General features: G+C 33.8%; 1 protein-coding gene across 1 annotated transcript; it reads right to left on the reverse strand.

The window, feature by feature from the left end:
• Positions 1-9,075: 9,075 nt before the first annotated feature.
• On the reverse strand, positions 9,076-11,820 carry LOC116127340 (cysteine-rich receptor-like protein kinase 26). The gene is made up of 9 exons (XM_031412988.1): positions 11,657-11,820; positions 11,206-11,270; positions 10,957-11,098; positions 10,575-10,697; positions 10,370-10,462; positions 9,839-9,903; positions 9,587-9,687; positions 9,298-9,390; positions 9,076-9,210 (listed from the first exon to the last, which is right to left on the reverse strand). The coding sequence occupies exons 1-9, from the start codon at positions 11,818-11,820 to the stop codon at positions 9,076-9,078; spliced, it is 981 nt and encodes a 326-aa protein (XP_031268848.1).
• Positions 11,821-20,969: the final 9,149 nt, after the last annotated feature.

The raw sequence follows: 20,969 nt of genomic DNA on the forward strand, positions 1-20,969 counted from the left end.
GTTTCAGGCATGGCAGCTGTGGAATGAAGGTAAAGGCTTGGAGCTGATGGATCCAACAATGGATGAATCTTGCTCTCCTGAACAAGTACTGAGATGCCTTCACGTGGGCCTCTTTGCGTACAAGACTAGGCAATTGACAGACCCACAATGCCAGAAGTTTTTTCCATGCTCACAAATGAAACATTTCTTCTACCTGCGCCAAAACAACCAGCGTTTTATATAAATGATACTATTGAAGAGTCAGAAAATCATGGAAAAAAAGTAGAAGATTGTTCCATAAATACTGTAACAATCTCGGAAATGGAAGCTAGATAAACATACTACAAATTTAATTGGTTATTGAGACCACTATAGAGGTGAAAAGAAAATTGCTTTAACAATTTTCTACTCTTTAATTGTAAAATGGGTAATGGGAATGTATATAATCTACTAAGAACTATGTAAACCTCTGCTTTTACAGGCTATAAACTTGAGATGTTAAAAACTCTCTATCTTTTTATACTTTGACAAATTCATGGTGATTATTAAAACTGTTTCGTTATCATATGAAAATAATTTTCTACTCCAAAACTTAAAGGAGAAGGGAAAAAGGGAAAAAAATAAACAAATAAATGGGCCTGAAGACCTGCTTGGGCCGCTCTACTTCAGAATCAACCCAATAGCTTCAGTCTGTTTGGCTGTAGTGGACGAGAGACTTTGAATTCATTTATTAATTTAAATAAAAAATTCAATAATTATGGTGGTTCTCAGTTAATTAATTGAATAAATGCCTAGCTAAGTTAATTAATAGAATAATTGGAGTGGTACTCAGTTAATTCAATAATTAAGCTTGTAACTAAATGAACTAATATGCATCGAACTCAAAATGTATGATTGGAGTATTCACATAGTGGTTGTAAGCTACCCATAGTCCAGAGATGTTAAATCCACAAATATTTTATTGAATGAAAATTTTCAAGCCAAATTATTTGATTTTGGCCTTTCTCGAATATTTCCAATTGAAGGTGGAACTTATGTCTCAACCACAGTTGTTGGAACCCCTAGTTACCTTGACCTTGAGTAAGTACATTGTTATTGGATTAGCGTTAATTGGCATAGAAGAAATTTTTGTTCTTAAATCTTAATATATTGGAAATTAGCACAAAATGAATCCATGTATGCTTGCCCTGCAAGAATTTTATATCGGATAGGAGCAAATATACTATGGATCATCATTTCATCATCATGTATGCGTCTAGCTGATATTATCGGAAACTAGTCAAATTCGTTATACCTTTTGGAGACTAATAATCAATTATCTCAGAGTAGACACTTCAAATATTCTGCTAAAGTTATCAAAAATTTTTATAACCAGAAACTATCACCACACAGTAACTCTCATTCAATCAGCGTTCTCCATTATGGGCCCTTGAACGAAAATTCGTCGGTTTTTGCTGGGCCAATGGTGTTATAATTGGGCTAAGTTATAATCTAGACTATGGTTATGGATATTGGGCACAAGGGTTATTGCCATTTGCCACCAGAGTTTTTTATCCCATCAAACTGATATTTACCCCTATTGTTAATCCTCTTTTTCATATTTAAAAAAAAAAAAAAAAAGCTCTCTATAAATCCTGGTGATACCGAAAATAGCCCTCCTTAATTTGGTTTATTAGGGTTTTATTTGCACTTTTTTCCCCCAATTTCAAACTTAACTAGGTTTTTTAATTAACCACTTTTCCCAATTTCAAATTTGATAATTTTTTTTTTTTTGTTTTATACCCTTTTTTTTCCAATTTCAATTTGAAACTCTTTTTATAACTTACTAATATATTTTCGTCAAACAAAATTGTTTGAATAAAAACAATGTTTCAATGATTTAGAAAATTTAGATTTAGAGTTTGTAAGATAGTGATATAAATAAAAACTAAACAAATATATAAATAGAACAAGTGTAAAATCATTATGTCATTAAGGTTAAATTGTCAAAATAAAAATAAATTTAAAAATGGAATATACCGATCAATTTGATGGAGGCTAAAGATTACTTCCCTATTACAACTTCAAATGACCCCACTATATATTTCTCAACCCCGCCTCCCACCATAGGTATTGGGCTTAAGGTTATTATCACTTCAAATAATGCTTGTATGAAGCTCAAAAACTAATCCATGAAAGTCAATTGACAAGAGAAAGAACAAAACCCACATCATTCAGTTATAAGTTTATAATTCACATCACTCCACTAGTGTCATCCCTTTCTCGTTAGTATGACGTAGTTCGAACTCTATCTTGATATAATATTTGTATGTTGTCTATAGGGTGTTCAGAAAATACAAAAACCGAACCAATAAATTTTTGGTTAACCAAAAAATTGGTTCGGTTTACGTTCATAGAAATTGAAAAACCGCATTTTTAGTTCAGTTATCGATTTGGGAGAAACTGTAAACCAGTTAACCGAAACCGGTTTTACTAACCGATTGCAATATTAAATATATAAATTTTAAAAAAAAAATTCTTTTGATGAAATTATTGAATAACCGAGCAGGAACTTATCATCAAGTGGAATACCGGAAACATATCGTTTAGTATCAGATCTCACATCAATACAAATTCTGTAAGCATCACAGCCTAATATGAACTGATTTTTTCATCCATAGATATGGAACCAAATGAGCTTAATATTTCAATCACCATTTCAGGGGTTTATCAAACAATATTTTGACAGAAGAGTGCCGGATTTTCTATCAGACTACAGCACTTGCAGTCCTGTAAGTTCCTTGATCAGATGTGATGAAATAGCTATAACTGTGATAGAGAGCTTAGATTTATTTTAAAAGTCTTGGACGGTCTTAATATCGATTCAATTAACAGAACTCCCACTAAATCTCACTTCCAGGTGGACCCTACCACGTAAAATTTAGATTCTTGAAAAAAAAAAAAAAAAAAAAGAGTGGGCCAGCCTTTCCATCCGTGCAAACGCAATAGTTGTGGACCACATTGTGATGGTGGATCCCACCATTTTCACTGGGGTTTCGTGATGGACCCCTCTCAACACCACCACCTTATGGCTTTTTATTTATTTTATATAAATTTATTTTTCAAGTTTTTCCTCCTTTATGTGTGATGTGTGGTGGGGAACCATTTTTGTTAAAAATCTCTTTATTCCTAGTTAGTAACAAAGACTAATATGTATTGAACCGAAATGTAGGATTGGAGTATCTGCATATGTTGTAGCCACCCATGTCCACAAGATTTAATCCACAACATTTTGTTGAATGAAAATTTCAAGCCAAATTATCTTCTTTTGGCCTTTCCAGAATATTTCCAATTGAGGTGGAACTCATGTCTCAACCATAGTTGTTGGAACCTCTATTACCTTCACCTTGAGTAAGTACATTGTTATTGGATAAGCATTAATTGCTTGAAAGAAATTTTTGTTCTAATATATTGGAAATTAGCACAAAATGAATCCAGCATGCTGCCGCTGCATGTTATTATATTTGGATAAGTTGACTGAAAAGTGATGTGTATAACTTTGGAGTGGTTCTCTAGAGTTAATGACATACAAACCTGTGATTGAGAAATCCCAAGAAGACTCACATCAGCAATGGGTGAGTTTCATGCTTGCAAAGGCGGATTTAAAACACATAGTTGATCCAGACTACAGGTGACTTTGACATTAACTCTGTTCGAAAAGCTGTAAAATAGCATGGCTTGTATATCTCCAACTGCCACCAAAAGACCAACCATGACTAAGGTAGTGATTAGGGCTGTAAACGAACTGAACAGTTCGCGAACGTTTTGTTGTTCGTTCGATTACTGTTCGATAATGTTACGAACAGTTCGATATTCGTTCGATAATATGTTCGATCGGTTCGAACAGGGATTGTTCTTCGATTATGTTCGCGAACACTATACGTTCGACTGATCCATCCGTTTGCGATAATCGTTCGTTGTTCGTTCGTTTATGTTCGAAAAATATGTTATGCTTATTATAATTTTTTATTTTTTTTTTCATTTTTTATTATGTTGATTTATTTTTGGATGAATATTTTTAATGGTAATCAATAATAAATATTATGTACTTTTGTTTTTCTTATATATAATATGTTTGGATTTTTTTTTCCAAATGTCATCAATAATTAAATATATAATATATAACATTTTAATTAAAAAGAATAATAATCATGATACATAGCATGACAATTTAATCACATAGATTTATAATTATATGATTATAATAAAGTAATCTAATAACATAATAGCTTCATATTTTTCTAATGTATCAATAATTAAATATTAAGATATCATTTCAATTATAAATAAAATATATGTATGGTAATTGATAAACATAACATATTGTAATCAATGATGATGTATACAAATTTAATAATAAATAGCTTAATTAAACCTAAATTAATCCACACTTTGATTGATCATTTATTACAAAAAACCCTCATACCATTATGAATTTATAGTGTTGATACAAATATACATGTAGACAGTAATGATAATATATATTTATAACAAATTAATTACACATATGTATTGATCATCTATTACAATAACTTTCATTCCACTATAAATTATAGGTGTTGATACAAAATATATATGTAAATATTTAAAATATTATGATAATTTATGTAATGAATAAAAATATATGAATCTATAATTTTGGTAATTTCTAACATATTATATATTTAACATTGATTAATATATGTATGATAATATTTTGATATACACAATTACACATTATATATACAATTAATCAAACATATGTATTGATCATATATTATAATAGACCCTCATTGCACTATGAATTATGGGTGTTAATACAAATATATGTGTAAACATTTAAAACATTTACGATAATTTATGTAATGATAATAATTATGATAACCTATAATTGTTGATAATTTCTAACATATTAACATATTAATTTATGATTATATATGTATGTAATAATTTTGTACATACTATATAGTGGCATGTTCACTCCTTGGAATCCTTTGGTTGTGCTGTAATGTCTATGCAAAATGCAAATTCCTTTTATTGTGTATGTTTAATATGGAACTAAATTTGTTTTGAACGATTTATTGTTCTTTAATTTATTTGAAGTTTTATTATTTATGATGGTTATTTATTTTAATTTACTGAGTTTTCAAATGTTGAATTAAATGGGTATGAATTATAAATGTTGCATTTTGTTTTTAGAGCATGATTTGGAAAGTTGGTGTATATTTTTTTTCGAACAGGTATTCGAACGAGTTATTCGAACATGTATTTACAAGTTTACAACGAGTTATTCGAACAGGTATTTACAATTATCGAACGAGTTAGTCGAAAGTATTACGAGTTAGTCAACGGTTAGCGAACAGGTTAGTCGAACGAACACGAGCTTTTTGTTAATCGAACGAATACGAACGAGTTACAATGACACGAACGAGCTTTTTGTTAATCGACGAACACGAACACATGTTCTGTCGTTCGAACACGAACACGAACAATAAACTGCTCATCGAACGATTTTTGAACAGGCCTGTTCGTTCATGTTCGGTCGATTGCAGGCCTAGTAATGATAGAATTGAATGAGTGTTTGGCGGTGGAGATAGCTCGTAAGAAGGTGGACAATGAAATTGAACCAAAAGATTCTATTGAATCGTACAATCAGATCACCATGCTGAATCAATCTCACAACAGGTATTACTGCTTTCTCAATATATGTCCTTCTTTAGTACTATTTATGTATGGTGTGGCCCGATTAGACCTTCTTTTGGCTTCAGTTTTATATCTCGTGCTTTGAGGAGAAAGCAACATGGTTCTATTGCAGTTAATGTACAAATCCTTAATTGTATTATCATAGCAAATATACTATGGATCCTGTGTAAGTATGTCAAGAACATCATTTCATCATCAATGTAGATTAATTGGATTTGTAGTGGTGGAAATTAGAAACTCTAAGCTGATAATTATTGGAAACTAGTCAGAATTAGTTATACCCTTTTGAGAGACTAAATAACCAACCACCTCAGAGTTAGACAACTTCAAATATTCTGCTAAGTCTGAAAATTGAATACTGGATAGATGCAAAATTGTTCACACAATTTTCAGCTCCATTCACATCTGAAAGTTTTCTCTATTTATGGTTTATAGTTGCACTAAGTTGTGCAACCTGGACTAAGGTTCGGGTATTGGGTCAACGGTTATGAAGGATTATCAATTTGTCATCCCATCAAATTGATCTTTATCCTCTATTGATATATACATCTTTATTTTATTTAAAAAAAAAAAAAAAAAAACTCTGTATAGCCCTCCTTTATTAGGTTTTATTTGCACTTATTTCCCCCAATTTCAAACTTAATTAGGGTTTTATTAAACACTTTTCCCCCAATTTCAAATTTGATAAGGTCTTTTTTTTTTTTTTTTTTTTTTTTTTTTTGTAATCCCCATTTTTCCAATTTCAAATTTGAAAGTATTTTTTCTTTCCAATTCGGATCATCATGTATTGATTACTCTCTTCATACTTTACTAATATATTTCATAAAAAAATAATTATTGAATAAAAAAATGTTTCAATGATTTAGAAAATTTAGATTTAGGGTTTATGTAAGATCAAAGGTTAAAAACTAAAAACAATATAACCTAAAGACTAGTATAGAAACCATTATGTCATTAAGGTTAAATTTGTCAAAAATAAAAATCATTTAAAGATAGGATATACGGACCAATTTGATAGGGCTAAAAATTACTTTCTATTGCCCCAACCGCCCTCCTGCCATGGGTATCAATTTAATAACTCCATATTTCCATATTCAAGTATCAATTCTATTGTTATTCACTTTACTCTTTAATTAGGGTTTCTCCCGTTTACACTTATATTTTCCAGGTTTTATTAGCATAGATTATGAGATACCTGACAATTCTAGTCAAGAGAATTTTCCCTTCGTGGTGCTTTAATCGTCAAATTTGATATGTCTATCTCGCTCATGAAAGAATTCATTGAAATTACATTAACTGTATCTTGTACATATGGAAGAATTCTATGTGATCCTCTTAACTATATTGAACGAATGCCTCTTTAATGTGTTAGAATACAAATGAACCCTGGAACAACAATTCTACAACCTTAAGCTTCCCTGAAGGGTCCAGATAATTGTTACACCTACCACATTTAGTTATAAGTTTTGGGTTATTTATTTAGTAAAACGTTTTTGAGAAAAGTGAAATCTAAAACGCTTGTATCATCTCATAAATTACTCTTGTTTGACTTTCTCCACTGATTTAAGTGCTGGGGCTAACTTACAAATTTTGGTTTGCACTGTTTATATATGATGGAATTTAATGATTGATACTTGTGAGAATCTAAAACAGACTTTTGAAATCAAGACCTTCACAGTAGAAAATATCATTCTTTGAGAAATTTGTGATGGCGAGCCTGAGTATACCACGTATGAATATAATAGTTGCGTTAGAATCAATTAACAAGAGAAAAACAAACCCCATCACATTATTCGGAAGACAAAGTTTTTAGCTTTTTCTATTGACTTGAGCGTCAAAATTCTGTTTTTGCATGCATTTCACACATCAGCGGCCATTGTCATGCCTTCAGCTTTAGGACCAGTTATTTTTTCCGAGACAAATTCATTTAACTTGGAAAATTAATTACTTGATATATTTAATTTATATTCTACCATAGAGGCCTTTTCAAGAGACTTTCTCAGGGATCAGGTTGGCGTTTACTTTCTCTCTATTGGCTAATGTGCTTGTCCTAATTGTCCTTTTATAGATATTAACAATTGAATGTTAATTATGCAAGTGCCTCCGGAAATTCCACACGGTACTAAAATTTAATTTAAGTAGAATTATAAAATGAGTTGACTAGTTACTAGAAAAATTGACTGATATTGCTATTATATATTGTTCACGTTATGGTCTTTCGTATAACATCATAATACTGCATAGACTGGAAGAACCGAATTCCCATCATATTTCAATGTTTACCAAAAACTTATTAAATTATATATATATGTAAGTGCCTCCTGAAATTCCATCTACTACTAAATTTAATTAAGTAGAATAATATCATTATGACTTCCAGCTTTAGTAGTATTAGCATAGACTGTGGTCAGAAAATTCTGGCAAGTATCACATCTCTCGGAAAGCAGAAATTTGGCGTTTTTGTGTGTACCACATTACTCTGGCCCATGTCGTCCCTTTCACTGCATTACGAGGCAATTCCTACGGTTCTTTCCGCTGACAATTTCTTCCAAGAACAAGTGGTTGTAGAAAATTAATTAACTTCAATTTGGTGATATTGATAGTACTGACTTGGTGTCGGCCACCATTATATGATACATATCATATCATCATCTGTTGACTAAAATTATAATTAAATTAATTGTAGAAATTCAAGTTCTAAAATCCCTACTAAAAATCACCCTTTATAATGACAAAAGATGTTGAATAACCCAAGGGATTAGCCTATGATAAAAATGTTTGTTTTTTTGTGTTCAAACCACCTTTGGTCACCTGTTATAGTTGAGACTTATCTTCAAACATTGGGCTATAAGGTATTTAATATTGTCCCAATCCTCTAGTTTTTTAATATAATAAACTACCTCTTGGTGATGAGTGGTTTGATAGAAACTCTTAGTATATTATTCAAGAGGTCTTAAATTTAAGTCTCTTATTTGTTGATAATAGGGACACCATAGAGCTATCCTTCAATATTGGGTTTAATCACGATAAGCTTAGTCGTTGAATTTTCTTCTAACTAATAAACTTCATCACAGGAAATTTAGAAGAATTCTGGACAGCTTACATTCATTTGCTTACACATCTGAAAGAACAAGGGCTAATACAATAAGGATCTCCTCAGTGATGAAGCTCTGATGTGACGAAGTAGATTTTTCAGATGAAGAAAAATATTAACAACAATACCTTTTACTCTTTAGTTCAACGACTTGAATATTCCAGAAATCAGAAGAACTACAGAGTATTCTGCTAATGTGTGACTGCTACTTTACAAAATTTATTTAAACTCAAGTAGAAGTTTAGAAACAAACATGCTTAAAGATCTAGCATACTTGTATGTTAACGGGGATCCAGCTCAGTGATTGAAGCTTCTTCACTGAATATTGGACAGCATTGCTTTTTGATTGACCCGCACAGTAGATTCGATGTTCTGTCCCACAACGCTGTGCATAAAGAATGCAGGTTTTGACGGCACTGACACAGAGACAGATTGCTAGTTAGCATTAGAACACCTGAAGTCATGGTTGGTCTTCGCTTCATTTTCTTGAACACATAGCATACCAACATGAATACATCTCGAATTTCACTACTGGAATGACCCCTCAAAGTGTGATCTATCATATTTAGCGCTCCCTTCTTTCCATTTCTCCATGCCTACAAAAATGAACAATGCACATACAATGTTGTGCCTTTCTTTGATTTTTGAAATTTCATTGTCATCACTACCGATCTGAAGGAGAAGAAGATAAAATAGTTCAAGATTTTGCTTACATAGTTAGCAGGTCCTCCCCTCTTCTCCATTACAAAAACACTGTTCTTTTGGCACTAATGATTTCCAAGACTAACACACCAAAGCTAAAACATCAGACTTGACTGAGAAGTGTCCATACTTTACATATTCAGGGACATATATCCACTGAAAAGGGTCATAAGTTAGATTAGTTAGTTTTACTGAACCAAAAACTATCCATGATCATATGCAACTTATTTCTGGTTTTGCCACAATAGGAAGTGGTAAACATAAGAGATCTTGATATTTTCGGATATGAATAAAAATTTAGTTTTAATTAGCAAGCTCTAAGTATGTTCTTGTAATACTTACAGTTCCACAATTCTACTTGTATCGCCTCGAGTTTGATCCACTTCAATAACTTTGCCATCCAAAATCTGAAATTTTGGAATCATATTTGCATCTAAAAGAATGTTGCTAGCTTTTAAGTCGCGATGAATGATTTTTAATCTTGAATCTTCATGAAGGTAAAGAATTCCCGAGCTATGCCTCCTATGATCTTGTATCGTTTTTCCCAATCTAATAACATCGCTTGATTGGATCTAAGAATTCAACAACCAAAGCACTTCAACAGATTGCTAAATCTAATCAGGCACATTTGCTTTCTTATATCAACATATAGGCGCATACATCTAGCAATAAATTGCTACGATCACAGTGAATGCAAACAGTAATGCATTCATTTTGGAGAAAGAACCCAAAAGCAGTGAAAGCATACCAATATGAATTTATCTAGGCTTGAATTTGACACAACTCATATATAAAGAAGCCTTTCTTTATCTCCAAGCAGAAACCTCGAAGCCTAACTAGATTTCTATGATGAAGCTTGGCCACCAAGAGGACCTCATTTTGAAATCCAGATCTCCTTGTCCTGTATCTCTAGACAGCCTCTTCACAGCTATATCCTGTCCGTCAGAAGTCTTCCCTGAAATGATACTAAGATAAAAAATGGTAAATCCAAAACAATTTAATTGCATTCCGGGAACTCAAACTTTACAACTGGATGCATTTTGATCACCAAATGGTGCTCTTTGTACATCCTCGTTACCTGTAAACAGAACCAAATCCACCTTTCCCAAGCTTATTCCAAATGGAAAAGTTATCTGTTGCAACTTTGATAGTGCTGAAGTCGAATTGCAAGGATTCCACAGTCTCAATTTCATCACCACATCTTAAAAATAGTGTCAAGTTAGCATATAAATAAACACTACTAATAGATGTAAAATTATGATGGACCCTTTATTCCTGAAAAACATATTACGAAGGCAATGCTAGAGAGTGATTTCTCTGTTCAGTATTAATTCCTTTCTTCTGTTAATGCACTATTATTCAGAGTTATAGAAGCAGCCAGATTAAAACAAAATTCTAGTTTGAAATTTCACCCTTAAATTTATAACCCTTAACATTAAAAACAATGCATAAACACTAACCTTTTAGTTCTTGCTTTCTTCTTATCTCGCCCTTTGCCTTTCCTCCTCCTCTTTAAAAAGACATAAGTTAAGCAACTAGAGTGATGTATGATAATTATAGAGACAATAATAATTCCAACAGCTACTGCAATGCCTCCTTTGTCTGCAAAAATCAAAATGGCCTCTGAATATTTATAAAAGGGATACAAATCCAAGCGAAATACAAAATTCAATAATTAAGTTAATTTAGTTTATCAAGTTCGAACTTACTAGGTGGGGTATTAGTTATCTGTGGAGGAGAATTCTGGGTGATAGTGGAGGAGACGGAGATGGAGCTTCAGTGATTCATAAAGGATACAAATCCCAGCAAAATACAGCTAGGCCTCAGAACGTAACCCCTTGCTTCCCATGAAAGCTGCTCTCGAAGTAAGATACAGATTGACAAGGCAAAGAGTCGCAATTACTCCGGGATAATTCTGGAGTACACTGCATTAAGGCGTATATCTTCTGAAAGAAAGTCAAATTAGCTTCTTCAGTGGCAATTTGAGCTTAAAAGAACCCATAGAGGCTTTTGTAACCACACGATCCATTAAACTTTCCCAGGTCTGATCAAACTGTGTCAAATTCGTATTGATATATTCACATTATAGCCAGCATCGCTAGGATCCGTCTCCAGTAATCCAATAAAAGACCGGTCTCATAGCGTACGTGCATCGAGGACCTGCTGCCCATGAAAGGCTTCTTTTGGTTGGGACATTTGGTTATAAGATCATGGGTTTGTATTGACACAGCTGAAACAGTTTCTGAAGAAGAATCACCCCTGCAAAGTGCAAGAGCATAAAGTCGTTGGTGTCTTGGCCAATAGTAGCAGTATAAAAACCCCATTTGTTGATACATTAGATGCAAGATTTGAAAGGATAAGGTCGCGGTTCTTGCCATAAACTGTTAGTTGTGGTTTCCCGTTCGTAACATCTCTGGCCATTGGTAAGAGTGATGCCTATAACAGGTAAAGTAAGAAGACGAAGAGATTTGTAAAAGCCATGGCATGTTCAAGAATTCTCCTGTGTCTAATTTAATCTAAATGGATTAGTGAAGATAAACAAGTACAAGACTTTAATAACTCAGAGATGGTGATCCAAGCGCAGGAAACTCTGGCTTAAGAACATGCCTTGATTAAGAGACTTGACAACCAACCTACTTCGCGCCAGAAACAGTGGTGGACCGTAGACTTAATAAGAGGACTTTGACCGTGGACACGAATATAAAATGCGATTTTTTAAGACATAAATAATGTTGTATTTTTCCTTATATTAGCCATTTTATATTTTTTAATATGTTTATTACCCTTCATTTTTCTTACAAAGTTTAAAGTAATATACATATGAACATACCTAACAATTGCTGTAGAATCAATTAACTTGAGCGTCAAAAGTCTGTTTTTGCGTGTGTTTCACTTTGCATCTCAGCCAGTGGTTCCAATTTGTTCAAAGTATATTATTTTTCCGAAGACAAATTCATTGAACTCGTGGAAATGACAATATTCCATCATAGATACTATCCTTTGATCGGTTTTTCTGATAAACCGATTCAAAGAAAATTGTATCCAGCACTCTACAATTAAATTTCTTGAATCGGTTTTTCTAAAATCTCCTACTATAATTGGTATTATTTTCTATGGCCACTGCACTTTCGCGCGAATTCCCCCTATCGCCACCATTCGAACCTCCATCCTCCGCTCTTCTAAAACCCAAGCTCCTCTGGCTCCCTCCACTCATTGTTCACCGCATGTGACCTTCTGATGCCGCAAGTAAGTCGCGTTTTGCGACCCCTATCCTCTGCAAATCGTCGGATTTTTTCGGTGTTGATCTGTGGTTTGCTTTTTGAAGTGTATTGTGTGTAATTACCTGGCCGTCGGCGACTCTACATCATTTCCAACCTTGCCACAGCCAAGCTGCCCACCACCTGTTTGACAAAATTCCTCACTCAAAGCCACCACCAGCCACTACACCCTTTGAGATCATTTTCATTGTCATTTCAGATTTAACGCTGTGTAAATGACTACTCTACCTTTTACCATTGTTTTTATGTTAATTTAAGAGTGATAATATGAAATTTATGAAACCAGTGGGCCTTTGCCATTTCGTTAAAGTTGGGCGGGAGCATGTCGTTTACTATCAAACATATGATGTTACAGTTCTGAATAAGTGACCTGTGGACCTTTGGTTTGTATAAAGTTTGTGGGCTTTAAAACATTCACACCTTTTAAGGTTTAATGTAGGGCGTTAGGTTCAAAGGTTTAAATAAGTGATATCACAAGCCCAACTGTTATAATAAGTAATAACTAACCGTTGTTAAAACAAAAGAATTTACCTTTTTTGTATATATGATAGTACAATTGACCATGAGTAACAAAAAGCAATAACACTACGGACACCGAAAAAGTTACACCGAATTTCTGTACCGGCCTACGTGTAATGCGTATCTCAATTTTTTTACAATTTTTTTCTAGTGAACGGCCGTTCATCACATTTGGACGGCCGTTCACTCACATGGACGCCCGTCCATATTATATGGACGGGCGTCCATGTAAAAGGGACGGGCGTCCCCATTTAAAGGACGCCCGTCCCTTATTATAATACAATTAAAAAATTTGTAAAATCTTAGGGACGGCCGTCCATTCATTATGGACGACCGTCCATTAATTTTGGACGGGCGTCCACAAATAATGGACGCCCGTCCTTCACCCAAATATAAAAAAAAAAAAAAATTTCTTTGGGGACGGTCGTTCATAAATTTTGGACGGCCGTCCTTTCTGTTTGGACGGGCGTCCATTAAGAATGGACGGCTATGGACGGCCGTCCATTCTTAATGGACGCCCGTCCATACTTAAAAAAAAAAAAAATTCTAAACAGAAATAGTCTTCTTCTTCACTCTTCTTCTTCTCGTCATTCCCCATCTCCTCTCTTTTTCTTCGTCTTCATTCCCCATCTCCTCTCTTCTTCTTCGTCTTTGTTTTATAAGATAGGCGTGCTGTTTATAAGCTTTCAATCGGCATGGTCTATTTAAGAAACTGTTGCTGAAGAATTTGAATCAGGAGGTGAAACTTGCAGGTATTTGCTCTGAGAGATGCTGGGGACTTGGCTGAGAATATCTGCACACGACACAATTCCAGGGCATTCAGATTCAAGCTTGTTCTTGATCCTATCAATCAGTATAAAACCTTTAAGGCATTTTTATTGATAGAAGCTGTTTTCTCTCCTTGCAGGTCGATTGTGTCGTCAAGCAAAACTGACCCGTCGCATCCCTGTACCATTACATCAAAACGCTAACTAAGATCAACAAATGCAAAATCGAGAGGTTTGGACGATGAACAAAAGGTGCCATTATTGCTGCACGCACTTTGCTTTTTTTTTTCATGTCTGCCTCCTGAAATTCCACATACTACTAAAATTTAATTAAGTGAATATATCATTATGACTTCCAGGCTTTAGTATAGAGCATAGACTGTGGTCAAAAATTCTGGCAAGTATCAATCTCTCGCGGAAAGCAGAAAATTTGGCGTTTTTGTGTGTACCACATTACTCTGGCCCATGTCGTCCCTTTCATCTGCATTACGGGCAATTCCTACGGTTCTTTCCGCTGAATTTCTTCCAGAACAGTGGTTGTAGAAAATTAATTAACTTCATAAATTGGGTAATTGATAGTACTGACTTGGTGGTCGGCCACCATTTATGATACATATGCATATACATCATCTGTTGACTAAAATTATTAATTAAATTAATTTGTAGAAATTCAAGTTCTAAAATCCCTACTAAAAAATCACCCTTTATTAATGACAAAAAGATGTTGAATAACGCCAAGGGATTAGCCTAATGATAAAAATGTTTGTTTTTTTGTGTTCAAACCACCTTTGTTCACCTGTTATAGTTGAGACTTATCTTCAACATTAGCGTTTATAGTATTTAATATTGTCCCATACTCTAGTTTTTTTATATATATAAACTACCTCTTGTTGATTGAGTGGTTTGATAAAAACTCTTAAGTATTATTCAGAGGTCTTAAATTTAAGTCTCTTATTTGTTGATAATAGGGACAACCATTAGAGCTATCCTTCAATATGGGTTTAATCACGGATAAGCTAGTCGTTGAATTTTTCTTCTAACTAATAAGACTTCATCACAGATGTAAGAATTCTGGACAGCTTACATTCATTGCTTACCCATCTGAAGAACAAAGGGCTAATACAATAAGGATTCTCCTCAGTGATGAAGCTCTGATGACGAGAAGTATTTTTCAGATGAAGAAAAATAATTAACAACAATACCTTTTACTCTTTAGTTCAACGACTTGAATATTATTCCAGAAAATCAGAAGAACTACAGAGTATTCTGCTAATTGTTGACTGCTACTTTACAAAATTTATTTAAACTCAAAGTAGAAGTTTAGAGAACAACATGCTTAAAGATCTAGCATACTTGTATGTTAACGGGGATCCAGCTCAGTGATTGAAGCTTCATTCACTGAATATTGGACAGCATTGCTTTTTGATTGACCCGGCACAGTGACTTCGATTTATCCTGTTCCACAACGCTGTGCATAAAGAATGCAGGTTTTGACGGCACTGACCAGAGACAGAGTTGCAGTTAGCATTAGAACAACTGAAGTCATGGTTGGTCTATCAGCTTCATTTCTTGAACACATAGCAATCCAACATGAATACATCTCGTAATTTCACTACTGGAATGACCCCTCAAAGTGTGATCTATCATATTTAAAGCTGTCCCTCTTTCCAATTTCTCCATGCTACAAAAATGAACAATGCACATACAATGTTAGTGCCTTTCTTTGATTTTTGAATTCATTGTCATCACTTATCCTATCTAAGGAGAGAAGAAAAAAATAGTTCAAGATTTTGCTTACATAAGTTCCAGGTCCTCCCCCTCTTCTCCATTACAAAACTACTGTTCTTTCTTTGGCCACTAATGATTTCCAAGACTAACCACCAAAGCTAAAACATCAGACTTGACTGAGAATGTCCATACTTACATATTCAGGAGACATATATCCATGAAAAGGGTCATAAGTTAGAATTATTTAGTTTTACTGAAAACCAAAACTATCCTATCATATGCAACTTATTTCTGGTTTGCCACATATAGGAGTGTAAACATAAGAGATCTTGATATTTTCCGTGATATGAATAAAAAATTTAGTTTTAATTAGCAAGCTCTAAGTATGTCCTTGTATATATTACAAGGTTCCAACAATTCTACTTGTATCGCCTCGAGTTTGATCCACTTCAAATAACTTTGCCATTCCAAAATCTAAATTTTTGGAATCTATTTGCATCTAAAGAATGTTGCTAGCTTTTAAGTCGCGATGAATGATTTTTAATCTTGAACTTCATGAAGGTAAAGAATTCCTCGAGCTATCCTCCTATGATCTTGTATCGTTTTTCCCAATCTTAACAATCGCTGATTGGATCTAAGAATTCAACAAAACCAAAGCACTTCACAGATTGCATAAATCTAATCAGGCACATTTGCTTTCTATATGCAACATATATGCCATAAATCTAGCTAATATTGCTACGATCACAGTGATGCACACTGGTAATGCATTCATTTTGGGAAGAACCCAAAAGGCAGTGAAAGCAACCAAATATGAAGTTATCTAGGCTTGAATTTGACACACTCATATATGAAGCTTTCTTTATCTTCCAAGCAGAAACCTCGAAGCCTAACTAGATTTCTATGATGAAGCTTGGCCACCAAGAGGACCTCATTTTGAAATTCCAGATCTCCTTGCCTGTATCTCTAGACAGCCTCTTCACAGCTATATCCTGTCCGTCAAGAAGTCTTCCCTGAAATGATCTAAGATAAAAAATGGTAATCCAAAACAATTTATTGCATTCCGGGAACTCAAACTTTACAACTGATGCATTTTGATACCCAATGGTGCCTTTGTCACATCTCATTACCTTTGTAAACAGAACCAAATCCACCTTCTCCAACCTTATACAAATGGAAGTTATCTGTTGCAACTTTGATAGTGCTGAAGTCGAATTGCAAGGATTCCACAGTCTCAATTTCATCACCGACATCTTAAAAATGTGTCAAGTTAGCATATAAATAACAGCTACTAATAGATGTAAAATTATGATGGACCTTATTCCTGAAAAACATATTTACGAAGGCAGATGCTAGAGAGTGATTTCTCTGTTCAGTATTAATTCCTTTCTTCTGTTAATTGCAGCTATAACAGAGTTAATAGAAGAGCAGCCAGATTAAAACAAAATTCTAGTTTAAATTTCACCCTTAATTTGATAACCCTTAACATTAAAACAATGACTAAACGACTAACCTTTTAGTTCTTGCTTTCTTCTTATCTCGCCCTTTGCCTTTCTCCTCCTCTTTAAAAAGACATAAGTTAAAGCAACTAGTAGTGATGTGATGATAATTATAGAGACAATAATATCCAACAGCTACAGTGCAATGCCTCCTTTGTCTGCAAAAATCAAAATGGCCTCTGAATTTTATAAAAGGGATACAATCCAAGCGAAAATACAAATTCAATATAAGTTAAAATTTGAGTTTATCAAGTTCGAACTTACTAGTGGTATTAGTTATCTGTGGAGGAGAATTCTGGGTGATAGTGGAGGAGACGGAGATGGAGCTTCAGTGGATTCATAAAAGGGATACAAATCCCAGCGAAAAATACAGCTACCTCAGAACGTAACCTCCTTGCTTCCCATGAAAGCTGCTCTCGAAGTAAAGACAGATTGACGAAGGCAAGAGTCGCAATTACTCCGGGATAAGTCTGGAGTACACTGCTTAAGGCGTATATCTTCTGAAAGAAAGTCAAATTAGCTTCTTCAGTGGCAAATTTGAGCTTAAAAGAACCCAAGAGGCTTTTGTAACCACACGACCATAAACTTTCCCAGGTCTGATCAAACTGTGTCAAATTCGTATTGATATTTTCACATTATACCAGCATCGCTAGGATCCGTCTCCAGTAATCCATAAAAGACCGGTCTGCATAGCGTACAGTGCATCGAGGACCTGCTGCCCATGAAATTGCTTCTTTTTGTTGGGACATTTGGTTATAAGATCATGGTTTGGTATTGACCAGCTGAAACAGTTTCTGAAGAAGAATCACCCCTGCAAAGTGCAAGAGCATAAAGTTCGTTGGTGTCTTGGCCAATAGTAGCATTATAAAAACCCCCATTTGTTGAACATTAGATGCAAGATTTGAAAGGATAAGGCTCGGTTCTTGCCATAAACACTGTAGTTGAAGTTTCCCGTATCGTACATCTCTGGCCATTGTAAGAGTGATGCCTATAACGGTAAAGTAAGAAACAAGGAGATGTAAAAGCCATGGCAGTTCAAGAATTCCCCTGTGTCTAATTTAATCTAAATGGATTATTGAAGATGAAACAAGTACAAACTTTAATAACTCAGAGATGGTGATCCAGCGCAGGAAACCTGGCTTAAGAACATGCCTTGATTAAGAGACTTGACAACCTACCTACTCTGCGCCAGAAACAGTGGTGAGACCGTAGTAATAAGAGGACTTTGACCGTGAGACAACGAAATATAAAATGCGGATTTTTAAGACTATAAATAATGTGTATTTTCCTTAAATATTAGTCCATTTTATTATTTTTTAATAATTGTTTATTTACCTTCATTTTTCTTACAAAGTTTAAAGTAATATTACATATGAACTACCTAACAATTGCGTGTAGAATCAATTAACTTGAGCGCTCAAAGTCTGTTTTTGCGTGTGTTTCACTTTGACATCAGTCAGCCAGTGGTTCCAATTGGTTCAATATAATTATTTTCCGAAGACAAATTCATTGAACTCGTGGAAATGACAATATCACATCATAGATACTATCCTTTGAATCGGTTTTCTGATAAACCGTTCAAAGAAAATTGATATCCAGCACTCTACAATAAATTTTCTTTGAATCGGTTTTTCTAAAATTCCTACTAAAATTTATATTTCGCCGCCCTCCTGCCATGGGTATCAATTTAATAACTCCATATTTCCATATTCAAGTATCAATTCTATTGTTTATTCACTTTACTCTTTAATTAGGGTTTCTCTCCGTTTACACTTATATTTTCCAGGTTTTATTAGCATAGATTATGAGATACCTGATAATTCTAGTCAAGAGAATAAGTTCTCTTCAGTGGTGCTTTAATCGTCAAATTTGATATGTCATTCTCGCTCATGGAAGAATTCATTGAAATTACATATAACTAGTAAATTCTTGTAACATATGGAAGAATTCTAGTGTGTATCCTCTTAACTATATTGAACGAATTCCTCTGTTAATGTGTTACTGGAATACAAAAATGATACCCTGGAACAACAATTCTACAACCTTAAGCTTCCCTGAAGGGTCCAGAATTAATTGTTACACCTATCACATATTTAGTTATAAGTTTTGGGTTATTTTAATTTAGTAAAACGTTTTTGAGAAAAGTGAAATCTAAAACGCTTGTATAATCATCTCATAAATTACTCTTGTTTGACTTTCATCCACTGATTTAAGTGCTGGGGCTAACTTACAAATTTTGGTTTGCACTGTTATATATAGATGGAATTTAGATGATTGATACTTGTGGAGAATCTAAAACAGACTTTTGAACATCAAAGACCTTCACAGTAGAAAATATCTATTCTTTGAGAAATTTGTGATGGCGAGCCTGAGTAATACCACGTATGAATATAATAGTTGCGTGTAGAATCAATTAACAAGAGAAAAAACAAAACCCATCACATTATTCGGAAGACAGAAGTTTTTAGCTTTTTCTATTGACTTGAGCGTCAAAATTCTGTTTTTGCATGCATTTCACATCAGTCGGCCATTGTCATGCCTTTCAGCTTTAGGACCAGTTATTTTTCCGGAGACAAATTCATTTAACTTGTGGAAAATTAATTAACTTGATATATTTAATTTATATTCTACCATAGAGGCCTTTTTCAAGAGTACTTTCTCAGGGATCAGGTTGGCGTTTACTTTCTCTTCTTATTGGCTAATGTGCTTGTCCTAATTGTCCTTTTATAGATATTAATACAATTGAATTGTTAAATTATGCAAGTGCCTCCGGAAATTCCACACGGTACTAAAATTTAATTTAAGTAGAATTATAAAATGAGTTGACTAGTTACTAGAAAAATTGACTGATATTGCTATTATATATTGTTCATCGTTATGGTCTTTCGTATAACATCATAAATTACTGCAATAGACTGGAAGAAACCGAATTCCCATCATATTTCAATGTTTACCAAAAAGACTTATTAACATTATATATATATGTAAGTGCCTCCTGAAAGTCCAATAATACTAAATTAATTAAGTAGAATAATATCATTATGACTCCAGGCTTTAGTAGTATTAGCATAGACTGTGGTCAGAAAATTCTGGCAAGTATCACATCTCTCGGAAGCAGAAAATTTGGCGTTTTGTGTTGTACCACATTACTCTGGCCCATGTCGTCCCTTTCATCTGCATTACGAGGAATTCCTACGGTTCTTTCCGCTGACAATTTCTCCGAACAAGTGGTTGTAGAAAATTAATAACTTCATAAATTTGGTGATATTGATAGTACTGACGTGTGTCGGCCACCATTATATGATACATATGATATACATCATCTGTTGACTAAATTATTAATTAAATTAATTTGTAGAATTCAAGTTCTAAAATCCCTACTAAAAAATCACCCTTTATTAATGACAAAAAGATGTTGAATACGCCAAGGGATTAGCCTAATGATAAAAATGTTTGTTTTTTTGTGTTCAAACCACCTTTGGTCACCTGTTATAGTTGAGACTTATCTTCAAACATTAGGCTTATAAGGTATTTAATATGTCCCAGATACTCTAGTTTTTTTAATTATATAAACTACCTCTTGGTGATTGAGTGGTTTGATAGAAATCTTAAGTATATATTCAAGAGGTCTTAAATTTAAGTCTCTTATTTGTTGATAATAGGGACAACCATTAGAGCTATC

This window comes from Pistacia vera, unplaced genomic scaffold, assembly GCF_008641045.1.
Source record: "Pistacia vera cultivar Batoury unplaced genomic scaffold, PisVer_v2 Contig190, whole genome shotgun sequence".
NCBI classification, from domain to species: domain Eukaryota; kingdom Viridiplantae; phylum Streptophyta; class Magnoliopsida; order Sapindales; family Anacardiaceae; genus Pistacia; species Pistacia vera.

Bases quoted from the DNA above. Each gene is read 5' to 3' on its own strand.
- LOC116127340 (XM_031412988.1), bottom strand. From the start codon at position 11,820: ATGGGGTTTTTATACTGCTACTATTGGCCAAGACACCAACGACTTTAT. The intron at 10,463-10,574 runs GTAACGAGGATG...TTTTTATCTTAG, and splicing joins GGATTTGGTTCTGTTTACAG to TATCATTTCAGGGAAGACTT. The intron at 9,688-9,838 runs GTAAGTATTACA...TTTTTGGTTCAG, and splicing joins ACAAGTAGAATTGTGGAACT to TAAAACTAACTAATCTAACT.